Genomic DNA, 25,486 nt, shown 5'->3' with positions numbered 1-25,486 from the left:
TAAACGTGGCTCAATTTCTATGTGGAGACTCCAGGTTTTCTAGAAGTATAAATACTAATCCACTGGCATCCCAATAATGTTCTCTTTGCATGAAATTGAATAAATGGGGTAGAATTTGCTTTGATATTGTGCCTGGGGAAGACACGAAGGATCCAAGATTGTGCTTGCTAGATCTATGTCTAAGGAATGCATACAAATAAGTAAGTTTTCAGGCCAAACTTCTTTATTAGGATTCGGCTGAAAATAATCCAAGATATTTGGTTTTTGCCAGAGATTTGAACTAACAGGTGCAGCTCTAAAAGGGAGGGAGACGAGCACGCAAAAGAGGGGAGAGAAAGGAGGCTAGTTGGTCCAAACAGATATCTGCCGTAGACGTGCTCTGTTGACATAGTTTCTTACAGCCTTCCTCTGGCTGAGTATCTGGCTGAGATTTTCACACTGACCTTACGTTATTCTTGGTGTGAGTCTTTGCTGGACTGGAAATGGGAGTTGGTGCTCAAAGCAGTGAATTACCTTAAAGGACATTTTCTTCTCTATTTGCCCCCCTTTTGGTGTCTGCTATACTGTTACTCTATTTTTCACTTGTTCTCTACTCAACCCTGCCCTTGTAGTTCTTTCCTTGAAGTGACGTGAAATTATTTTAATGTCATTACTTCATAAGAGCAAATTTGGAGAGACTACCGTTATTGGTACAGGTCAGTTGAGAACCAGATAAAAACTCCTCTTGGTCATGAGCTGCGCAGGTGTGTGGCAGGGTAAGATAGATGCTGTACCAGCATAACTCCTGAAGCAGCTCTTTCCTAAATGTTAGGATTATGCAGCGGTCACTTCATGCTTTGAGGTTTGTTATGTGAGTCTGGAGCAACCTGATTGAAATCTCAGTGTGAGAAGCTGAGATAAGTTGTGCAATTGAGGTACATCCTGCTGCTTCAAGGCTTATGGGTTCTCTTTTGAAGCGTTGTAGTTTTGAACTTTTATTTCTAAAGCATTCACATTTACCTATTGTGTTCTGAAACAAAGGTCAGGATATTGTATAGCACTAGGTCGAAGTGCCCAGGGTAAACCAGTGCACTGTGTTTCCATTTTAACATATTGTAGAAATTACATGCCTGCAGTAACTCTTGCAGCAGCAGAATCAAGATCATAGACAGCAGAAGTGTTAAAAAAAATTTAAAAAGAATTGCCACTACCCTGGTATGGAAACAAAGTTTATTCACACCTGGGTACTGACATCACAGCCTGTCTGCACTGTGGTTGCTTTAGTTTTAATTCTTTTTTTTCTCAGTGACTCATAACACCCTTTCCTGACCTAATTACAACTCACATGGCCAGGCAGGGTGCCAGCGGACCCAGAAGGGCGACCTGCATGTGGTCTAAAGCGTTTGCTGCCCTGTGCAAAACCTGCCCAGGAGAGGAGCGGGGACAGGAGCACCTCTCGCCATCCCCTGCTGGCAAAGCCTGCCTTGCAGCTGTGTGTGGGGATAGCAGCTGACACAGCAACACAGACATGAAAGCACAACAAGTTCCCTCCTAGTTTGTTTTTTAAGAATGTTGCACCATTTCACTATAGGAGAAACGACAGATTATGTAGTAAGGAAAGGATTGCCTAAGCAGCTGTTTTCTAAGGGAAAAAGGTGACATGGACACAATGGTGCCGGTAAGGGTCAGGTACCACTGAGCTGCAGTGATCTGGTAGGAAGGACTGAGTGTTAATAGGGAGAAAATGAGCATCCAGAGTGAGGGTGGTTATTGCAAGAATGGTTTGAAACAGGTTAAAACTGGTATTTCAAAGCTGTGATGCAAAGGACTTTCAGCCTTTGGGCTAGACCCAACCCTACCTTCATCATAGGCAGCCCTCAGCCCTCCCTTTGCTCCTTTCCAACATCCCTTCTTTCTTTCCCCTATGCCAATCTCCACCCCTGCTCTGCTCCTCTCTGCAAGAGTTTTGGCATACATTCTGCCCCAGCCTGCACTGCCCCCAGCGCACCTTTTTGCCTCCCACTGGGAAGTGAAAAAGCCAGGGGTGCAAAGGAGGGATTGAGGGAACAAGGAAGGAGAACAACTAAGGAATCTACAGTTTTGCAGCAAGGGAACCAGGGTGCCGGGGTGATGCCAGGAAAAACAGAAAGATGTCATGGTGCAAAGAGTGTGTGGGAATTGGGGTGTGAGAGTTTGTGCCTAAGAAAACACTGCTCAGAGTTAGAGCCCCTGTGTGGTATGATCCCTTGTGTTTACAGGAGGCCTGGTCATCTGGTGACATGAGCTCTGGTATCAGAGGTGAGATACAAAGATGTGTGTGGGAGATTCAGGCCATGAACCTTGTATTAGATGGAAGGCAAATGAAAGTGCTACTTTATTACAGAAATTCTAGGTGAATGCTAAAGGAGTGTTTGTGGAGACCTTCTCACAAAAGGAAAAATACAAAAAAACCACAAGAAAACAAACCACACATGAAACGCAGCACCAAGATTGAAATGTTTATGCTTTTAATCCAAGAACTCTCATTAAATGACTGAGCAGAACTAAAATCTGTCATATCTTTGAAACAAAACTCATAAATGATTTTGTTAACAAACACCCTTCATGAGAAACAAGCAGGCCAGAGGTTTGGTGAATGTCTCCAGCCTCTCTGGCATCATGAAGTCCAAGTTAGCTTTATGTCATGAAGAACAGGGTTTTATCTCATTGTTTCTTACACCTTTTGAAGATCTTCTGCAGTGAGCTCAGTTACCAGCTTTGTCTTAGGATCAATTCTGACCAGGAAAAGCAGGAAACAGTGCAGGATCATGATTAAGATAGGTCAGCCTAAAGCCTGTTGCAGTGTTGTTACTAATGGGATTGTACTTCCTCGTTCATGCAAACTACTTATCTCAGTATTTAAAAAAAAGAAAAGAAGCTGTAAATAGTTGCCAGATTCTCTAGGCAGTTTTATAGGGTGTGCATGCTTGTTGCATCTGCATTATTTGAGGCAGTAAATGTTTTAGAGCCTTCCTCATCAGCAGTTTGCCACTGTTTAGATGTAACTTGCCATTTGACGCATCTTGAGTTTTTAATAATTTTCTGGAAGTTCCTCCTGAATTTCACTCCCATGAAGAAATACAGAACAGGGTTAAGACAGCCATGGAAATAAGCAAGAGCTTCTGTTACGATGATTGCATATTCAAAGCTGCTGTTCAAGTTAAAACTCCAGTCTATGATCTTTATCAGTCTCAAGAAAGTATAGGGTGACTGAGTAAGAATAAAAGTGGCAACGACAGAAAACACTTTTTTAATAGATTTGTTCTTTTGAAAACTCCTGGCATGCAATAAGGTTCTGATAATTAGAGAGTAGCAGATGATCATGGCTAGCATGGGAATAAAATAGCCAAGGGTCACCTGGATCACTTCAAGAACCAGTTCTGTGCGATGGTTTGGGTATTCTTCATGACATATTGTTTTATCAATACTGAGCACCTTGCTAAAAATAAACTGTGGTGCAGCAAATGCTAGTGAGATCACCCAGATCAAGACACAGATTAATTTGCCCCATGTCATTCGTTTGGTTTGACACATACGTGCTTTGGTGGCAAAAGTAATAGCAATAAGCCGGTCGAAGGTGATAGACGTTAGAGTTAACATTGAAGTGTACAAGTTCAGAGTATACAAGCCCCGTATAACACGACATGCCCCGGTGCCAAAAGTCCACTCCTGAGCAGCAGAATATGCCCAGAATGGCAGTGTCCAAAGGAAGACCCAGTCAGCTATAGCCAAGTTCAGCAAAAATATATCAGTGAGCATCTTCAGTTTCTCATAGAAAACTAGTATGACAAAGACCAGTGCATTTCCGGCTAGCCCAAAGATGAAAACAGCCGAGTACGTACAGGGCAGGAAGACTCTTGTAAAGGTGTGAAAATCCTCATTTTCATTGGGATCAATGATGGAGTAGTTATAATAAAAGTTACCAGCATCTGTGGTTGCCATGTTGTCTTCTTTTTAAAGGCAGCCTGTAAGGAGACACATTGAGATTTTTTTTACTCAGTAAAATAATTAAATACAGATGCATCCAGGAGACAGACAAAATCCTAAGTGCTAACAGATAAGAGTTGTAGTAAAGCATCCATGACAGACAAAAGCAAATGTATTTATTTGCTGAAGAGGATTTCTTGGCAGTCGAAACCCAAACACAACAGCTGGTGGATTGAAGCACATCATCTGTTACCAGATTTGTACTGACGGAGACTCAAAACCATAAACAAGACAATTACAAAGAGGCTTCTGAAAACAGAATGGGGATTAAGCTTTCAAATACTTCAGTGGTTTAGTGTTTGAATCAAGGGTTTCTGGGGAAGCCTGTGAGAGAAGCGGGATTTGTTTTGCCAAATTCAGTCTTTAGGCTCGGTTGCAGGCTCTAAGCGACAAAGTAATTTGGCTTGGATTGGACCTGTCTCAAAAAGTAGGGCTTGAGTCTCAGTGAGCAAGTGCTTTAGAGTCTGTGGTTCAGTTCAGCCTCAGCTTGTTGTTTAGGTGTTAGTCACATCATCAGATGGCAGCTCCTCTTCCTTTCCCCTTCTCAAGTGACTTACTGAAAACGTGGAGGATGTTCATTAATGTCGCTTCCCCATTTGATTTTGGTTAACCTGTTTCAAACATTTGTATTACAGTCAGAGAGAGGAGTGACCACTTCTCTGTCAGCCCCTCTCCATCACACCCCCTCTTGAGACCTGATGCAGCGTCACAGTGCCAGGTCTCCAAGGCAAAGGTCTGTTTTCTTTCAGGGCTGTCGCTAGCACCTAAGAGTAATAGCTGTAGCAGTAACAAGAAGATTTGCAAGCAGTTAGCTTTGTAAATAAAATCCTTTGTGAGACAGGTTAATAGGCTTTTCAAAGATTTAGCTTAAAGTTAAATGTCCTCACTCCTGAGCTGCAAAAAACGTATTTCTGTGAGACTAATCCTGATACAAGATATTACTCAGCATGAGATTAGCAGAATTCACCTCTGAATCATTTAGATTGGCTGAAAGGCCTCACTTGTGTCAGTTATAATGTACATCAGATTGAAAGTTACCCAAAAATGTAGTTTCCGTGGGGCCAAGAAGCAGAGCCAGTGCAGGCTGTTAGTCACCAGAGAAGTACCATGAAACTGCGGGCACCTTTGAAAAGTTACTGGCCCATTTATGAAATAGTTTACTTTTCAGTTCAAATGGTGGCCAAGCACAGAATGAAGGTAACCAGCAAAAGTAAGTTAGGCTCCACAAAGTCAAGATTAAGTATACTGAAACAAATGGAAGTGCTCTGTTCTGTTTTACGTACTCTTCACAACAGCAGTCAGCTGATGTTTCTTGCCTCTTTCTTGTAAAGGAAAGGTGTTTTTGTCTAAGCTGAAACAAAGTAATTACCAGGTACTCAGTTACGTAGCTTGATGACATAACATTACATTAGTAGTCTTACTAAAATAATAGTTATTTCTGATGTCTTAGCTTACTGGAAATTAGCCTTTAGGAGAGTCTTATTGACTCTTTTAAAAGAAGAATTTTTAATACCTGCTTTTAATCTGTAGTAGTTTTTTGCTATAATAAGATAGAAGCAGTCACTCTCTGGACAGACCAAAATATTTGAAATTTTAACTAACATTTTTCCTATTACATTAATGTTCTTCACAGGAATTTTCAAATTCAGGCAGTGATACCCCAATTTGGTTTTGGTCAAAGCAGATGGGAGTTTTACTATGGGTTTCAAATGGAAGCCAGGCTGGGATGGTTGATGATCACCAGTTTTGAAGAATTTTCTTACATACAAATAGAAGGCACTGGCTTCTGATATTGTTGTCTCCTCCACATGCTGACAGCAGATCTGCATATCGATGGAGAACAGAATGCTGCAGAAGAGGTCTTTCTAAGTTAAAAATGTCTTTTAACATGTCACACACTTTACAGTTCTCAGGTAGCTGGACTCCTAAACTCTGGATTTATGGATCGTATTTTAGGAAAGAGATGAGGTGGCTGACACCATCAAACAGACAGCAAAGGATTAATGGGAGCCCTTGAAAGTGACCTTTCAACTGATGCTCTAGAAATTTATTTTCATGTTACGTTCTTCTGATCTTAAAGGCCTTAAGTTTTCTTTCTTCTGTCTGAATATAGCCACTTAAGTTCCTTCTTGGATTGACAGCAGGAGAAATGAGTCTTAAATGCCTGCCTGATTACCAAACCGTCTGCAAAAAAGGCCAAAAACTAGAAAGTCCTACATGCATAAAAATATGTTAACCTTGCAGAACTGTACACTCATTTTTGAGGCAAAGTCACATGTGGAAATTTCTAGCCCAAATATTTTTTTTCTTCTTTTTTATGCTGGAGAGCACTACGGAGCTGAGAAAGAGCTGCTGAAGCTGAAAACTTTGTAATCTCCGTAGTTGTGTTCCAGACACAACAAGCTGCAGTTACAGCTCAGAGTTGTTCAAGAAGGCTCTCTTAAAGGCTGATCCTGTATTACAAGGCTGAACAGTTTCTGGATCAGCTGACCAGATCTGCCAAGCATTTTCAATATTTGCTACTGAAAATGTGTTGCAAGTGCGTATAACCTGGTATGGAAGTTAAAAACAGAGGGAGAGATCCTCATCTTCTGCAGACCAGCCTCTCCAGTCCACTAAAATACAGACCAATAAGCTTTTTCCTTTTTTTTTCCCTTGCCAATGCATGATAAATTTTAAGAGAAGGTCCAGTAATTTCCTTTAAAAAGGTTTTCATTTGTTCATGATGCATTGTTATTCTGTTACCTGTTATTTTTCTAGCCTGAGGCTCTTAAAGCATCCTGCTTGTTACTCGCACACCTAAGTTAGAATCCACATCATACGCTGTATCAAACTTTAGAGTTGTTACGCTGGAGTAACAACTTCATGGAGTTATTCAGCTTTCTCAAAGAAAAGAACCATAGTAATCTTTCTACCTAAAGTGAGGTAGTGGGAAATCATTGTTTTAGGTAGGTAGGGAACAGGGAGGAAGAAATTTCCCTGGTCAGAATAATAGCGAGCAAATGAGTTTATTTGCAGGGAAATGTTACAGTCTGTATAGACTGAGCCTAGGTTGTAAAAAGATTTAGAGGTTTAATAGAAGCTTAAATTGAATAGGAACAATATCATGAGTAGAAAAGTGAGGTAAAGAGCACCATGCAGTGTCCAGTGTGTTAATACAGGATTTGCTTTGAGATCTGCTTCTGTTAAAATTAACTCTTGAATTAATGAAATGGAAATGCAAGCAAGTAATGGAGAGTCAGAATAAGCTATTCTGGTTTGCCTCAGCAGAGATAGTTCTCCTGTCACCAGAAGAAGGCTGCTTATCATTTCCACCACTCTGGGAATTGGGTATGATAGGAGCTGGTAGCCTCAGTATTACAGGGGTTTTCACCTATTTCATCTCCATGGTCTAATTTCTGTTATGCTGATCAGGTACCCTGCTTTAGTAGCTGCAGCTGAAAAGCAGGGTGTAAAAAGTAGTGTAAAAAAAAAGTAGTGTAAAAAAGTAGTGTAAAAAAAAGTAGTGTAAAAAAAAGTAGTGTAAAAAAAAAGGGTGTAAAAATGGTCTTGCCAGTTGTTCATTTCTGTTGTCTCAGGGTTCCATCCAAAAATCCAATAAAGGTCACTCTATTTTTTTTAAATCTGAATAAAAAGTAATTTTAGCATATAATAATAAACAGCATAATTTGCTATGAGAAAAAATACAGGCTGTAAACAGAAAAAGGTAAATAATGCTCATCAGCATCATGTGATAGGCCTTGCTTAGAATTGAACTGTTTTCATTACAAAAGGGTTTTGAGATTGTGAAATTATCTCATATGGGTATTTGTTGGAAGAGATGAGAGGTTTTCAAGCACATACCAGTTGGAAAAACAAATTCTAGGGCATAAATGGAAAGGAGATAATTAACACACACTGAGTTCCAGATATTTAAAGAAATTGTCTAAAGACCTTTTTCAAAAACTAGCAGTTGTAAACCAAGGAGCTACTGCGATAACAAGGCATTGGAAAAGATTTAATAACCAAGCTAGAATGCAAAATCAGTGTCAACAGTCTGAATAAAACCCCACCCTTTCTTGTAAATTTTGCTTATCAGGATAAGGATATGTATGATAGTAACAGCATCTTTCAAGTTCTAATATTTCTGAATGTTAAAACTTCTTTTTTATGTTTGTTTTTTAAGCTGTCTACCTGTTCACTTGAAGTCAAGAAAATAGGCACTTACTAGACAATGTCACATCTTGGGGGCATGCAGTCGTCTCCTCTTTCAAAGGAAATGTGAATGCAGCAGTTTAGTTTATTTATCAGTGCTGAAGCCTGTGCCAGTGCCTCACAGCTTTCGTAGTTGTTGTTGACCAGAGCAGCACGATGCGAATTTACTCCGTTGTTTTGATTCTTGAGTGATACCACTACAGATACTACAGTGTGAACTACCAGTGTTCTCAAGATCCTGTTCAAATTCACTCACATACATGGCCATTTGTCTGAAATGTCCAGAATCAAATTGATTTTTCAAAAATTATTTGCAGAATTAAAACTTAATTTGTATTTACCACTTACCATTTTTAACCACTCATCCGTATTTTGTGACAATACTGGATTTTCCAATTCTTTCTAGTTTTTCTTCTTTTTTTTTTCTGGGGCAAAAATGTTCTAGTGACTGTTTTCTCTCAGATTTTTTGCCCATCTGAGATGAGCTAGAGATGGCTAGAAAGATACTATGTTGGTGACCATCCCCAAGTGAGTTTTTTACCTTTAAGGCAGTGTCAGCCCTAGTTAAAGTTGGTTTGTGTGCTAAATTTTCTTTCAGAGTCAGTGAAAGAAGCTGGGAGGACCTCCATACATTTACAAGGGAGCTGGAGGGGGCCTACCCTATGGATGGGTGACTGTTTTCACTTGAAGCAAAGGCAGGGGTGGGAATTGACTTACAGCCTATGGGTACAAGATCTGGGAGAGAAATAGTTGTGAGGAGGCTCTTGAGGGTGTGCAGGGACATGGAGGTACCTGGGAAGCCCTGCTCAGTGAAGTGATACCTTGCTGTTGTTTGTTCCTACTGTAATTAGGGACATCTCCTGTGCATTCCTTGTAACTAAGCTGCATGCCTTGAGAAAAGATAAAGTTCCCACCGTGTTGCAGAGAGCCAGCAATTGGCCCTTTCTGCCGAGGCCGATTTAAATTCCTTAAAATCCGAAAGTGTTCATAGTTGCTTTTGAAATGTCTTAATCACACATTTATGGAGAGCTCATCTGAGCTACTCTTGTCACCCTCGTTCACAGTGACCTCGTTGCAGTTGCTGTTTCCTCAGTCACCAGAGATGATGCTTTCTCAGAGTGCAGGGGCAGGGGTGGCCTTCCCATGGAGACCAGTAACCTCCTGACGTCCACTTGCCTTATCCATATCCAAGGTACCCTGGGATCACTTCTGTGTAACCACTGATGAGCTCTTTACCAAAGACGGCTGCAGTATCAGCAGTATTAAACCCTCTTATCATGCAGCCGAGATCAAAAGAAAGTCAGAGACACTTTATTTCAGCTTGCTAGCCTAACTGTGACCTGACCTGTTTCCTTTTTCACTTGCTGCCTCCTGCTGGGGAGGAGACTTGAGTGCACCCTGGTAATCCCAAATTGCTCATTTTGAAACCTGTTTTCTGAAGTTCTTGCAAATGCAGCATTTGACTGATGACTGAAAGCTGTCTTCATCTCAGAGCCTTTGTCAAACCTTATCCTAAGGTTACTAATGCTAAAAAAAAAAATCTCAAAAGATTTTGTATGTTGTCCCTTGGAGCGCAGAAATATCCATGATTGTTTACATAGCTTGCTTTCTTTGTATGCACAGTTGCTGCTGGTCTTACAGATAGACTAACTAATTTTAAGGCAGGGGAGTCCTGGTTGATTGGTTGGTTGGTTGTTCATATAGTATGTAGCATAGTTGAATCCTACATTTTTTTCTGAGAATGGCTGGGATATGCTATGTACCAACATGCAGGTCACCCACAACATAGTGGTGGATCTTCATGTCCATCCATTCTCTTTCATCAGCTCTCTGTGTGATGTTTTCCAATCCCTACGTATGTCAGGGTCCTCCCATGATCCTTCCATCCCCTTCCCACACTTACTTCTTCATGCAAGATACTCTCTTGTGCCCTGCTAAAAACTCAGTGAGTTCTGTGTCCCCCATGCTCCATCCCAAATTGTGCCTCTCTTCTTGCCCACACAAGAAGAGGAAGAGCATAAAAACAGGACAATCATGAAGTAATACTTCTTCAAAATGCTCCACCAGCTTCCAACAATCTGTGTCTCAACAATTTGCTGAACTAGAGCCGTTCTTTTCTTGCTGTAGTGTCTTTTCCATGCTTCAGTTCTTCCTGATTTTCAGCTCCACTTCATTTCACTTTTAAAAGAGAAGGAGAAACAGTCTGGATTTTAATAGGTAACACCAGAGGGTGCATATTCACAAGCTGAGAACCTGGCAAGCTGCAGGAACATCCTTAGTGCTGCCACCTAGTGTGAACAGGTCATGCAATGATAAATTCTCCTGTTAAATTGTGAGACTTTGTTTCTTGTATTTTCCACACAGGCTACCAGATGTCAGTTTAAACTGTTGGACTCAATGGGATAGCGTAAAGAGAAGGAGGATCTTCTTTGTGATTGTAATACTCTTGTGTTTAGGAGACAAAGTGGGAGACTTAGTGTTTCCTTAGCCTACAGTGAGTAGGTGCGGTGCATTTATTGGTTAGAGCAGCCAAGTGACGAGCTCACCACCTAACTATGTGCTAGGTTGCAGGAGCAGGAATAAGGAAAATCACGTGTTAGAGGAGAACATGGAAAATGTATTGGTCCTGGGATTTAATTTACATTTCAGGGTCCCAAAAGAAAGGTGAAATTAATGGATTAAATAAGGAACTCTAATGGCATTGCATAATAAATCAGGGAGTTTTACACATCTCAGAAGCCTGTCGCCCTGTAGTTCTCTTGGTCTGTACAAATTCAAGGCTGTGAAATTAAGTCTGTGTACCCACCATGGTGGGAACGGAGAGTTCTGTGGATCAGAGCATGAGGTCTGTTGCTCTTCCCACTGTGCAAGCAAATTGTAGGATAGGATTACAAGCTATAATTTAGTTTTCTAGGGGATTTTCAGAATCAGTTTTCTTATCTAGTTGTATAAAGATAGTTAACAAATTATTTGTGTCACTTGTTAAGTGTTTGCACAGATGTTGTGTTAACCTTTATGGACCAACATGTACTGTGTTATCCTACATTTTGTTGGCTGGTTGTGTTTCATAGCTCAGGATCTGGCACTTATTCACAAGTTTGAGTCTTTGTGCAGGTCACAGCTGCCTCCTTAGGGTATTAACAGTAGTGGTATGACTCTGAAGAAGCCAAAAGTTACCCGAGAGGCTAGAGGAACAGGAGAATATGAATTCCATAGGTAACAGTGCTTTATGAGTTCAGGAAACGTGTCAACAATGGGTACAGTTTGATTTTGCAGTCATAACAGTAAATTCTTCCTGTTGCCCCACTAAACCCACACAAGGTTGCATGTGCTGACACAGTATATTCAGTTGCTACTAATGACCCGCTGAAGGTGCTGTGACTTGGAGATGTTTTCTCCTACTCTTTCACTCAGCAGTGCTGCTTGTAGAGCAAGGTCCCATAGGAGTTAAAAAAAACGCTAAACTCTGCATTGGTTTTGAGGATTGGTCTGCAGAATGTGTGGCAATTACAGCCTTGCTGCATGATTACACTTGATGGTTCAATAGCATATATAAGTGATATCACATTTTATTAGATTCCACTGCTTTTTGGAAGGAACAAACCAGTTGGTTCTTTGTATATAAAAATCCTTGGCATTTTTCTGGGAATGACAGCCTAATGGTCTCAGTTACCAACCTTTTGAGATGCAGAGAAGCAAAGTAAGCATCAGTTAGAGAATCTCTAACTTACTCGGAAACTATCAGCATTTATTTACTGACTTTCAAACTCATTCTTCTCCGTGTGTCCCAGCCCTGCAATTCATAGCTGTGCTGCTCCAGTGCTCACCCAGAACATGCGCCCTTTTCAAGGCAAGGAGTGAATGGCAGCTTCTTCCATCTGCTTCTTCAGCTCTGCTGGGCACAGCATGGTGGGGAGGAGGCATCCTGGTTTGTCATCCTGCAACAGCCTCTTCAGTGTATTTGTGTTCAAATTATCCAGTACTTCTTGTATGAAAAGATAGTGGTTCTACAGCAATAAAATATGTTTAGCGTACCATTATCAGTCAGAAACTGGATAATATGTTTGTAGAACACCTCACAGATTAAATCCAGGGCAAGTGTCACATCTCTGTGCAAGCTTTGTTTAAGGGACAAGTCCAGACTGTTTCCCTTGAGTCTGCCCTCCATCAAGATTTCCACCTGCCAAAGAATCTTTAAAACCTGGCAGTGTCTCAGTAGGGAATTTATCTTGAGACTGTTGAAGAGATGTTCTGGACTTACATATTCCTCTTAGCTCCTGAAACCAGGATAGAAATAGTTTTACATTGGTGCACAGTGGTTAGCAGGACGAGGCTGCAGTCTTGTCACTAGAATGCGCAAAATAAGAATTCTAGGATTTGGCATCATGACTATCAAAACATTTATATTTTAGGAACACATCAGCATGCACATGGTATTTGACCACATGATACTCAGAGAATCATGGCTTTCCTTTTTTTGTCTTTGTCCTAGAAACAGCACGTGTAATTCTTCAACTTTTGATGAATCAGAAGAGTGGCAAATTGCTCAAGACGCTGAGATATGCTTGCTGAAATCGGGAGAAATCATGTAAGTAGAATGTTTTCATTACTACCAGGCTGAAAGAATAAAGGCTGAGCTCAGATATCAGCTATGTGAGCACAAGTCTTGCAGACTCCTGGAAGAGTTGATCGCTTGCGTCCCAAAGTAGAATTGGGTCTGAGGAAGAGCGAAGAGCATAGCTCAACTAAATAGAGCAGCAGCAATGAGCCAGATTTTCTCTCTTTAGTCCTGCAAAACTTTAATGCAAGTGAGGAATAAGAAGGAAAGGTTTGGGTCAACATCACATCAAAAACCCTCCTGACTATTCTTACTGCAGGAGGTGCTGTGAACAGGAAGGGTGTATAGAGAAGGCTGTGTAGTTCTAGTCTCTGGAAGAAAAGGCAAGGGAAAGTCAGGGAGTGCTGTGCTAGATGGACTCTTGTCACAGGGAGGGAATTCATGGCCTTTTGGAGCATGTGCCTATTATTTTTTGTAGCCCTACCTCCTGCCTCACAGAAACTGCCTTGCCTGCTCTGATTGATACATGCCATAGCATAGCCTCTGCTCAACTTCTGTGAACTGCATGCACACAATTCTCTGCATGTATCCTGCTCAGAAATTAATAGTTATGTGTAATGGTGATACAGCATGTCACTTGCACAGCTAAGAAGGGAATCTAATGCACAAAAATGCTCATGACTTGGAGAAATTCCCCTTTGCTTACTCTCCCCTTAAGCCTAGATTTGAAATTTTGGCTTAGTTAAGGAGGAAGGTTTTGAACTTTTGACTGCAGAGAGATAAATTAGTCCATGTTAAAACATTGTTGCTGCTCTTAAGACAACTAGGCAAATGAAGCAGTAACCAAAATCATATCTGGGCTGCAGAGCAAAGCCAAGAGTGATGGTTAGTTTATTAAAATCAAAGATCACCTGAGACACCCCAGCAGTTACTTCAGCTCAGAGGGAGAAGTAACAAGGTAAGCAAAACTTAGTATAAAGCTTCCTCTCTGACCAGAGTACGACAGTTATCATAATAAATCAGCTGTGATCCCTAACCACTGTGTAGTCATGGTTGGAAACTGAACTCTTCCTTACTCTGGGCCACCAGATCATCATGGTGACTCTGTGGTGTCTTCTGGCAAATCTGTTGGTTTTTGGTAGCTGCTAGCAACCATATCACAGTACTGTAATTTACTGTGAGCTCATTGCTTGGGAAACAGTTTGGCCTAAAGAGTGATTTGTTACTTCAGTTTTAGCTAGGGTAATGTAGGTGGGATCCTCAGCTCTTAAAAATTCTAAGTTTCCCCTGAAGAAAGCAAGCAGCATTCTCCTGTTCAAGGCCTTCCCTGTTTGCAGTCTGAAATAGATATCGGCATGAAGAAAGCTAATATAAAGCTTCATGACTCAGGGTCATTTAGGTGTTAAGAACTTCCTTTTTAATTGGAAGTACTTGGAGTCAGCTTTTATGCAGCTTACTTGGATGATACAGACCAGGCTGTAGCAGTGGGTGCTTCAGAGGATCTAGACAGAGCTGCAGTTCACATTCTACCTGTCTGTCTCCTCTGTACTCCTGATCCCTATTACCTGTACAAATGGTATCTAGAAAGGTGAGTAAATTAGGTGACTATTTGTATTGTTTGTTTAAAAAAGAACAGTAGAGGGCAGCAGACTTTTTTAATCATAGCAACTCTAAAAGAGCTTTATTCAAGCACTAGATTTTTCTGGTCAAAATGAAGTAAGTAAGCAAGTAACATCCACATTTGCCAGAGCAGTGAAAGTGCTTGGTTTCAGTCATCTTTTCTGTAGTTCTTACTTTCATCCAAGGCCAAATTTTCCTGCATCTTGTGGACCTGTCCCAAAGTTGCTGTGGAGTCTGCCTCAAACAGATAACAAAACACAATATTTAAAATTAAACACAAATAAAAATAAAAACACAATTATTATTGTTTCTGTATAATTACATTGGATCTCTTCAAGTAATGGTATTTTTCTCCCTCACAGGATCAAATTACCCCTTACAGTGGAAGAGATCTTAGATTTTGGGGAAAGTAACAGAGAGCTGTTCATTAAATCCAGCACCTACAGTATCATTCCCATCACCGTTACAGAGATGGGGCTAACAATTAGCTGGATCTTTTCATCAGACCCCAAAAGCATATCCTTCAGCGTCGTCTACCAAGAATCAGAAGACACACCACTGGATCAGTGCAAAGTAAGGCCTTAGTTTCCTTACTGCTTTAGAGACTGTAGCACACTGCAATCAGCCTCCTAGAGGAGTCAGCAGGCATAGCTAGAAGGGCTCCGCAAGAGTGCCAGTCGCTATTGCATTCAGGACTTGTTTCTCCAATTAAGCTATGGTTCTCCTGAAAGCAGAGCTGCATCTTTAATTATTTAATGTTGCCTGCAAAAGTTAAGTTGAAAAGCACTGTACCTTCTGTTGACTGCATCTGAAATTCACCCAGAATCATTAGGCAAAAATAGAAATCCAAGTCTGCAAAATTCTTCTTTTTTCCCTTCTCAGTGTTACTTAATTTATAAGCTGCTTTGGGGTGATCTTGCCAGGCTCCTAAGCAGTGGCCACATGGAGACAGATACATTAATTGGGTTAACTGCATTTCTTACAGTGAAGCATGTATTTAAGTGCCTTGATGGTGTGCAAAATCATGGTGCCAGTGTCTAAGGTACTGGTTTTTATATGCACCGGCCATATTTCATGAGGATTATGGATTAATTGAATTTGTGTTACTCAGCTCATTGCAAAGTGTAGTGAAGACAAGGCAGCTGCTGGTTGAACCCACCACGGTAGGGGGAGCCCTAAGGCTGTGATTTCACTGAGGGAATGCGACATTGATACAGCACAGCTAATTCAATTCAGGGTACCTGACTCAATGTAAATCTCCGTCTTTCTTCAGCCCAAGGCTGACTGAAGAGCGAATGTTGCTTCCATCCTGATATAGCTGATATAACTTTGGATTTTGTAGGGTTGTCCTTGATCTACATCAGCTGCTGTTCTGACAACTGTTTCTGCTAGAGTTTTGCAGCAAGATAGGTTGTTACACAACGTTTTGCTGTCAACTTAGATAAACAATTAAGGTTTGCTGAGAAAGCTTATTTTATAATACGGGGGGTGTAAAGGCATATATTACAAGACATATTTAGCTAAATCCTGCTCTTGGATATATTTCTATAGACTTAATATAGCATTGCTGATGTTAGCAAACTTAGATTAACACTAAAAAGATCAGGATTTGATTCTATCTCTAAAGCAGAGATTTATAGGCATAGCTTAATGCTGTGAAGAGGTTGTCAAAGAAAAGCAGACGTCTCATTGTGAGACTTTAGTTTGGGTGAATTTTTAATGCTAATCAGTGAAAATAAATAGTTTTGCAGACACATATGGACTTTGGCATTTTCGAGAGGGCTCAAGTCTAAATATTTTTCTGAAGGCAAATAATGTATAGGTCAATTAGCAACTTTCATTTCAACTTTTATTGAATTCTAGGTTCTTATTCCTATGACCCGCTGCAACTCTCATAAGGAAACTATCAGAGGACAGGTGAAAGTCAGAAACCCTGGAATCTACACACTGATATTTGACAACACATTCTCTAGGTGAGTGTTAAGGGGGAAATAAGCTTGGTTTTACAGATGGTGGAGCTGATCAGATGTACCATTATTCTGCCACTCAGATGTAAGTATGAGAAAGTAGTCATGCCTTCCCCAGAGATTTTCTGCCTGAGTTCTGGTTCTTGTTCTTGTTGGGTTTTTTTGTTCTCCTTGTAGCAGGATTCCCCTCTTCTGCCTCAACCTCTCAGAAGGTAAACAGAAGCAAGAAAGTCACTTGTGACTCTTTCAGAGACAGTTTAGTCAGGATTGTCGTCTTGTTCGCAACAGACCTGACAGCCCCTGTGCAGGCATACTTCTTCTTAACTCCAGTCTTTTTTTTATTGCCTGAGTATAAACTGAAAGATTGAATACACTTTTAAGGCTTCCTGTCTAGTTGACTTCAGCTAATGTGATCATCTTGCTCTCTTTTGTTTCTTGGCAGGTTTATCTCAAAAAAAGTGTTTTATCACTTGGCTGTCGAGCGACCTGTCATCTATGATGGAAGTGATTTTCCATAGCCTTGAATATATGGTGTTATTTTTAATTAAATTTTTAAGAAATGCTATTATTTATGTACCTGTAAGCATTATGATTACCACTGTGTTTGAAGACTTTGAAACTATGCAATAGCTATAATGCACTTAGAGATCATGTATACACTAAAAAACAGAAGCCTTTTTAGGAACACTAATGGTTCTGTACTGTGTACAGGTTGCTCAAAAGCCATGTTGTTTGATTTAACAGGTCAGATAATGTTCCAAACAAATCTTCTTTCAGTGGGGAGAATAAGTGTGGGGGTGTCTAAATGCAAACTGAAATTCTCTACTGAAAATTGAATTACTTCCAAAAATATCCTTCAAAAGGAAATTTAAAGAAAAATGCGTATTTTTGTTGACCTCTTCACTGAGGAGTAAACATAACCATTTCTGTTCTGCTCTAATGCTCTTATAGTCAGAACAACTATGCAATGCTTCAATCTTCACAGGCATATATTGTAATCCATCTAGAATTTTTTAGCTTTTCCAGGTTTTATAAACAGCAAACATAGGGGTTTTTACATTTTAGGCTAAGATTTGGTAAGTCTTAACTAGCTTTTACAAATCCTTTGGTACTGAATACCATTACAAAACAGTACAGCACAAAACAGCAACTCCTTTCACTTTAGCTCACCGTACTCTGTCAGCTGGTCCACCGAAACAGCTCTTACGGTGAGTACCAGTGGCTGAATCAGGAGTACCATTTGCAGAGTAAAGCACTGCTCACTGTGTGTGGTATTAGGAAGAGGAGCAGTCTTTTTTCCTGCTTTAGCACCTTAGTCATCAGCATGCACAGGAAAGCGCAGTTTCTGAGGAGGTCAGCAGTCTCACTCTAGAGCATGTTGGAAGGTAGCAATAATGTTGGAACAGGTCTCAAAAACTCCATCCAAAACCGAAGGCTAACCATTCATTCCAGTTGTTAACACTGTAAATACAGTGATCTTGAAAAAGGTTGTGAAAGAATGACTACCTTCATGGAGCACCTAGATTTTAGGTTGCGTGTACAGGGCTTTCTAACAGAGCAAATTGCTAACTGGGTGGCGTCGAGCTGAAACCAGTGGCCTTTTCAGCTGGGATGTCTGGCTCACAGGTAGCTCTCCCTTCCCTCCAGATGCCCTTCTCAGTACTGGTGGCATGGCCCCCATCCTTTCTCAGGCAGAGGGGCTAGTGGAAGGTGCAAACTGGTTTACTCCTCAGTTTAACACTCCAGTTAAATGCTTACCTGGCTGTGTGCATGAAAATGAGATGGACAAGAGACTGAAGTGGGCAATAAACAGCACACGCATCAGTTCATGAATCACAGCATATTTCAGTGTTAAAGCTGTATTTTATATTTAATTAGGCAAGAGATTATTTATTGCTTAAAAATAGAGTACTGTGTACCATATGCTACGCAGTTTCACTAAGCTGTTACCGCAGTCTGCTGCAGTTTTCCTTTAAGCTTTTAGGTGTGGTTTTTAAAAGCATTTTGCTGTTGTTTTAGTTAGAATACTAACATTCCTAGGATATCTTTCTTAAAATGCCAAATGTAAGGTAAAGGGACACTGTCAAGTATCTTAGGCCAAACTATGACAACTCTGCTCAGAAGTATTTGAAATATCTCCATTCAAAATTATTTGTCAGACTTGCCTCTGGATTTCCTCTCTGCGTCCCAGTTCTTAGAGGTTTTTCATCCTGTGGCAAATATTTTTATAGAATAATACAATCATAGAATGGTTTAGGTTGCAAGGGACCTTAAAGTTTGTGTAACTCTTAAAGTAACTGGCTCCACCTAGTAAGTCAGATGTTTCTCTGCAAGCCTTTCATGTAGACAGTCCTGAAGCTGGCTCAAGCATATATTTGGAATAAAAACACTGCATCATTTTTATTTAGCGTTTGAGTCTTTATGGTCCCTTCAGGCTTTCCTGCCCCAGGAGACTAGTTTTGTGGCTTTTTTGCTCTCTAAAAGAGGACTAAGGGTGGGAACCAGAACCTGTAGTTTAAAGATGAAAAGCAATGGTTTACTTCTGACAAAGGAGAGTGTTTTAAGAAGGAGAAACAGTTTCAAAAGAGGAAATACTGAGGCTGATAAGGTAGGGACAGGGGTGTAGCTGTTCAAAGCAGCTGTTCAAGAACAGGAATCCCCTTCTGTCAGCTAGAAGAGTGGGTATTTTCCACCTCAGAGGCTGTGCAGAGAAGAGAGTAAAGGACCCATCACTAGTACTGACCTTTTGTTTGAGTGTCCCAGACGGTTTATTCCTGGAGGCTTGGAAACCCAGTAGAGCACTTGGCACAAGTGTAGGTTTGTGCAAGAGATTATTTCATTCAAGCACCTTACACCTCCATTCATAAAGCACTTGTTCAGGCAGGCTGTGCCAGGGACGCTGATAAATCTGTTTAGTTACAGATGTTTGGGTGATTTGTTCAACTTGGCCTTTTATTATCCATAGGAGTGCAATTAAGAGAAAAGAAAGATTAAAAATTGAACATGAAATTAATTGAAGAGGATGTCACACTCAGGGGACAGAGAGTAGACATTGTGGTCAGCATAGGCAAGTGGTTGTTTTTCCTGGGTGCTGCAACAATGGGAGGTAATGGTTTTTTGTTACGCAGAGGTCTATGCAAAGGAAATAACATGGTTGCTTTAACAATATGACAGTGTTCCTTTATTCAACGTTACTCGATGTTGCTGTATGAAAAATCACAGAGATATATTGCATGAGAGTATACCACAAAACAGCAAAGCTACAAAAGCCTGGCTTTGCTCCTTTTTTAAAAAATTGAAATTGCACTATAGTTTTAACTACGCTCAGTCACTGAGATTGTAACTTGTTCAGAAGCATCTTTTGGTCTTAACTGCCAAAGAATTGCAAACCCCGTTCACATCAAACTTCATGCTCCACGTGGGGGAAAAAGAGATTTATGTATACCAGCGTCTGTACAGTTACAGAGATGTAGACGGTTGTGTTCTGGAATGTTTCTTGATGCTTTTTTTTTTCCTTTTTTAACCTCAGGAATTAAAAAGAAATAAAATTCTGTATCATTGAGAGTATGAGTCCTTTTTCTGCCTTGTAGAGATAGCTTTGTCTGGAAGATATATCAGATGATTTTATGATCAACTTCTAAGCAGGAAAAAAATTACAAAATAAAGGAAACAGAAGAGTTCCTCATGCCGGTGGACAAAGAGCACATCTGTACAGTGCGACAGAGCAACAGTGATGATCCTTAAATAAGTACAAAGTGAGGCACTCCCCAGTCGATGGGAAATACCACCATGTCCTGGTGACACAGAGCAGCAACCCTGTGGCTGAGAAACCTTCATCCGCCTTTGCTTCCCCTCAGAGGCCAAAACAAAGCCACCCCAAGGACAGTGATTGCACTGGCTCTGGCCTGCAGCACTGAGCAGGGTTGTCCTTCAGCTTAGGGCTCCTGTCTGGTTTTCCCCAGGCCCTGGCCGGGTCTGTACACCCGGGTTACATGGCATGGCTGTGGGAGGGGAAGGAGCACTGTGTGAGCCAGGGGCACTCTTCACCAGTCGCCTCTGTGTTTGCACCTGTAGTTCCAGCCTTGGAGCATGTGGTAAAAGTTGGCTCTATAAAAGCATGGTCTCTGCTTATAGGAGAAGGCATCAGTTAGGCAGGTTTGCCTGCAGAGAGTGAAAGTTTCTCATCGGCTCTCCCAGCTTCCTCTCCTCATACCACAAGCAGGCTGGTGCCACGCTACGTGACTGCCGGCACCACTATCGCAGCTGCTTCTGAGCCCTTCACCATCAGTGACAACCCAAAGCTATGTCACGGCCATCCTCACTACGGCACAGCTCTCACATAGTCTGGGATGCTTGGCCAGCACGCAGGTCTGGCCCAGTTCCCACCTGGGTGAAATCTGGGGGCCTGGCACTCTGCTGGCTCTCAGAAACCTGAGGTGGGGACTCAGTGGGACAGAAGCCATGAGGTAAAACCTGCCCCAGGGGGAGCAGCCTGACTCAGAGCGGGACGTGCGCGACCCAGGGACAACCCGGCCACCCCAAACTACTGAAAGTTCATCACTGTTTCACAACCCTCAACCGTTTCACTTGCTGAGCAAGCATGAAAATTTCTCACCACATTTCACGGAGCAAGAAGTCTTTTACCTCCATTGAGAAGGCCCCAAAACTCAAGTTCCTGGGGCTGGGAGGACACCATGCAGTGAAGAGGAGCTCGAGGCCACTGGGCAGGACCACAGGTCAATGGCAGCTAAGGTTTGCACACTTGTTTGTTTGTTTGTGATTTGAGGGCTTTTCTGGGGCTAGGAGGACCCCCTGGGTAAGGAGCACCATTGCCCCCAGCCCTGGGAAGGGGCTGCTGTGGGGAAGCATCTGCCCCAGCATGCTTCCTCTTCCCACGCCCTCAGAAACCTGCCCTCCCTCCCAAAACTGCACCCCACCCATTGTCTTGGGAGCCGAAACCCACTCTGCTGCCTGTGAGGTCCTCAGCTGCGGCTTCCACACCCCAAGGCTTAGGCGTGCATAGTAAACCCTATGAGCAAGGTTTTCCTCTGGCCTTTTTGGGGAGGGGTAAAACCTGTTGTTGGGAACAGGTTGTATGTATGGATCCAAACCTGGGAATGGCGTGTGGGCAAGAAACAACCAGTTCATCCCCTCGCTGTTTGTTTTTATTTAACAGAATTTCAGCTTCTGGTCACATTAAGCTTGACACACCATTAAAAAAACCCAGACTTGTCTTACGCATACAGTAAAAAGTCATACATCTATCACTCTTACTTTCCCTGAGAAAAAGATAAAAATATTTTAAAATCCAAATAAAAGTAATTGAAACAAGAAGCCCATCTACTCGATATACCCCATTAGCTAAAATAGCAGCGCCAAATCTTGAAAAAAGCTTGTGTTTATCGACACGGTTAAATGAGTAATGCACAACGAGAACACTTTGTTCCTGCAAGAAATAATTAAAACAGGTTAACTGTGGTTATTTAAAAGAGCCTCCTGAGAAGGACAATTTGTGATTGAAGACTGGGTGGTGCAGGCTGTGGCTGTGCAGAACAGGCGACGCCACATCCCAGACTGGGGACAGGCAAGGGGGAACAGCCACGTGGAGCCCAGGCAGCTTTGGGCACCGTTACGGCACCAACACTGGCACACTGAAAGCCCTTATTGTTGTGGGGTGCATTACAGCACACCGCTTTTGGGAACCACTGCCTCCACCAGCCTGAAGTCTCAATCCAAATCTCATTAGCGTTAGGTTTGACATTTAATTACTCTCTGTCTTACTGGCCACAGGCTAAATATGTTTTCTCACCATTAGCAAAGATATCAGCACATAACCAGCAGTCTGTTGGACCACAGGTTTGGTTTTTGTGTTCTGGTTTACGATGGCTATGTGCCACAGTATGGGAAACAGCTCCAGGACAGACAGCTCTGCATCACCCTTGAACTTTTATCACGAGGTGCTACTTGTCAATGCAGGGACTGCACAAACTGGCAGTATCGAAACAGGAGCCATAGCAAATAAACTGTACCAAATGTTGCCTTACGTCACAGAGCTAAAATATAGGAGAAAGACAGATCTAATTCTGTAATGACCATGATTGGCTTTCCTTTGCAAGAGGCAGCCCCCATGCAGCAGAACAGACTTGCGTCTGCACAGGCACAGGCAGCAGCCACTGCCTGCTGCATAAACCAGCAGAGGAGCTAAAGGCTGCTCTCCTTCAGGCAATTTGGTGTAGGTGTGAGCAGGGCTCCCAAGTGTGGCCATCTCCATAGGGAACCCCGTCTGGACAGCAAGCGAAGGCTGAACCCTCTCCTGCTGCCTCCTATGTCTGTGAGGGCTGGTTCATGCTGCTTCGTCTGCCTCTGCTGCTGCCGTAGCTGGGTTTATCACGTCTCTGCGAGGCTTATTATTTCAGGCTGTGGTCTGAGCCATAGATGGGCCAGGTATTTACAGCTGTCACAAAGACAGCTTTTATCCTCTACCAGTTCTGCTTACAAGAAGTATGGCTCCATTATGCTGCCCTGCGCTGAAGGTTTCTCTTCCTTTCATCCAGCAAGCCCAGGTTGGGTCCTGCTTGCCAAAGACAGAGCGTGTGAAGAGCCCCCAGCCCTCCCCACTCCTGTGAGACCATCTTTGGGGTATACAGATGGTTTCCACAGAGTTTGGTGCTTCTCTGGAGGAGGGAAAGGGGGAACTGACTTACAGGAGGAGTTGACAAGGGGGAGGAATAATGGAGGAGGTCAAGTGGGTGCTGAGGGTCAGCGAGCTTCTCACCTGCCGCCGGCCCAGCATGGCAAAGGACCAGTTCGAGCTGTGGTCCTGGCTGTCGCAGGCAGAGAAGCCCAGCTCTTGGCCTCTGCTCCGGCAGCAGCCACTGCTCTGCATCATCTGGGCCAGTGCCATCCGGAACCGCTCCCCAGCAAAGACGTAGAGGAAGGGGTTGAGGCAGCTGTGGAGGAAGGCAATGCTCTGCGTGACCTGCAGCCCGATGTCCAGCCGGTTGGCAGCCTGGCAGCTGTATGCCACCTGAGTGTAGGTATTGATGGTTTTGACCAGCAAAACGATGTTGTACGGGAACTGAGAGAGAAGGAACGCGGTGATGATCATGGTGATTATCTTCAGGGACTTCTGCTTTTGAGATCTTTTGGCTTGCAGGAGTGTGTTTATGATCAGGGCGTAACAAATAACCATGACAAAGAGTGGGAGGAAGAAGCCGATGGTGACTTTCAATGCCAAGATGGTGACTCTGAAGATCATGCTGACGTTTGCCGGGTACGTAATTTTGCAGACTGTCACATCGCCCACCTGCATGCTCTGGCTGTACAAGATTTCTGGGATGCACAGGCCCACGGCAATCAGCCAGACAGCCAAGCACACGAGTTTGCTGCGCAGGAGCCGCCTTCGTTTAGAAGTTTTGGCTGTCGTCACCTGGACGATAGTGATGTACCTGTCAAAGCTAATGCAGGTTAGGAACAAGCTGCAGCTGTAGAAGTTGATCTTGTACATGCTGTTGACGACTTTGCACATGAAGTTCTTGAAGACCCAGCCATCGGAGGCTGCCTTGGCCCAGAAGGGGAGGGTAAAGAGGAGAAGCAGGTCCGCAATGGCCAGGTGCAGCAGGTACCGATCCATCATGCTCCTCCTGAAGTGGTATTTGCAATAGACGAGCACGACCAAGGCGTTCCCCACTGTGCCCACAGAGAAGATGAGCCAAAAAAACACCAGCAGGAAAGCTCGTGCGAACTGCCTGACCTGCCTCTTGTCGCACGCGAAGTCCGTGCCATTCACGGGGTTTCCATACAGGGACAGCATCGTGCTGACATTGCTGTAGTAATCCAGGCTGGTCTTGTCAGGGTGGGTGACCTGCAATGGGACATGGGGTAAATTTGTGTTGAGAGGTGGCTCGGTAAAGCAGAAGTTATACCCCCTCCACCAGATGCAGTTGAAGATTCCCCAATGTATTTCATTTTAGATGGTAAAATGCAAAGGGTGCCAGTGAAACATAGCGCGTTTCAGACTGCTTGAAGCGTGTGGCAGAGCAGAGGCTTAGAAAAATGACCCACTGAGTAACAAACTGTTCACGAAAGAGCAGTTCACAGCCTTCAAGCAACTTCAGTTATTGAAACTGCAGGCAGTGGGAGCATTTTCCCTGTCAGATCATTCAAAACCCTGTTGGTTTGGCAGCTTCAAAGACATAACAAAACGCAAAATCCCCAACTTGCAAAAAGGTGAGAGAGAAGGCTTTGTGTTACTGCTACCATGGCACCATGGCTCGAGAGAGGCAGAAGACTGATGGAGGCAGAGGGGGAGAAAGAAAACCAGAAACTACACAGCAGCGTGGCTCTATACTCACTGCACTTGCAGCTGCCATCTTCATCCAGATCTTCATTCAGTCTTGAAGGAGACTCCGGAGCGGGAAGATGGGGGGAAAACAACTGATTTGAAACAGCTTTGACGTAGAACTGTGATTCTTTTCTTCCTTTCTCTTCCTCTTCTTCTTTTTATTTTAATAAAACCTCAACCCTTTGAAACAAGGCTGTCCCAGAGACAAATAAACCACACAGAAACTGATGTCACTGGTTTGAAATATTTAGCTGTTTTCATTTCACAAATTTACATTTAGCCTACATTAGATCTTTGGCTTCTCTATAGCACTGCTCTGATTAAGTCCTTTGGCATACTAGGGTCACTGCAATCTCACTTTTAATAAGATATAGAGTCCCCAGTGTGCACATTAAAAAAGAAAGTCATCTGAAAGCACCATATCTTCCAAAAGATTCATGAGAATAAATGAAATGTGTCTCTTACATTGTCTAGCAATTAACAAGGAAAAGTACCTGCCTTTAGTAGCAGTTTGCAGTGTTAAAATATTTGCATACTCTGAAGTGAGTGACAACCCCTGCCTGCAAAACCTCTTTCTTATCTGAGAGTTTAAGCGCAGTGCTCATTGCTGTTGGCCTGCAAAGCAGAGCATTATACCCCAGTAAACAAGAAAATATTGCTTTTTCCTGCTGCAGATTGCTTTTCCAGTCAGTCTGCCATCAGGAAAGGCAGCCGAGCCTGGTGGGCTCGACGCGAATCACGCACTCCTAAATATTCACCCTGTTCTGCACTTCCCACCACACCTGACTGAAAACACTT

At 42.5% G+C, this 25,486-nt stretch overlaps 2 protein-coding genes across 2 annotated transcripts in view; one reads left to right on the top strand and one right to left on the bottom strand.

Moving 5' to 3' along the window:
• The window catches only part of FYCO1 (FYVE and coiled-coil domain containing 1), a 46,443-nt gene extending 29,203 nt beyond the window's left edge, over window positions 1-17,240 (top strand). The window contains exons 15-18 of the mRNA XM_010180314.1: window positions 12,692-12,787; window positions 14,740-14,950; window positions 16,241-16,350; window positions 16,787-17,240. Coding sequence (XP_010178616.1) covers window positions 12,692-12,787; window positions 14,740-14,950; window positions 16,241-16,350; window positions 16,787-16,862 — 493 coding nt within the window. The 3' untranslated portion in view covers window positions 16,863-17,240. The remainder of the gene's footprint in view (window positions 1-12,691; window positions 12,788-14,739; window positions 14,951-16,240; window positions 16,351-16,786) is intronic.
• A 5,804-nt stretch (window positions 17,241-23,044) lies between these two features.
• On the bottom strand, window positions 23,045-24,247 carry CCR9 (chemokine (C-C motif) receptor 9; the record flags this gene model as incomplete). Its single annotated transcript, XM_010180316.1, has 1 exon — window positions 23,045-24,247. A coding segment is annotated over one exon (1,203 nt), but the record flags the coding sequence as incomplete, so codon positions are not given.
• Window positions 24,248-25,486: the final 1,239 nt, after the last annotated feature.

The sequence above is a fragment of the Mesitornis unicolor genome, unplaced genomic scaffold (genome assembly GCF_000695765.1).
Source record: "Mesitornis unicolor isolate BGI_N332 unplaced genomic scaffold, ASM69576v1 scaffold63, whole genome shotgun sequence".
Classification (NCBI taxonomy): domain Eukaryota; kingdom Metazoa; phylum Chordata; class Aves; order Mesitornithiformes; family Mesitornithidae; genus Mesitornis; species Mesitornis unicolor.
The sequence above is the reverse complement of the archived record's forward strand: the minus strand, read 5'-3'. Positions and strand labels throughout refer to the sequence as shown.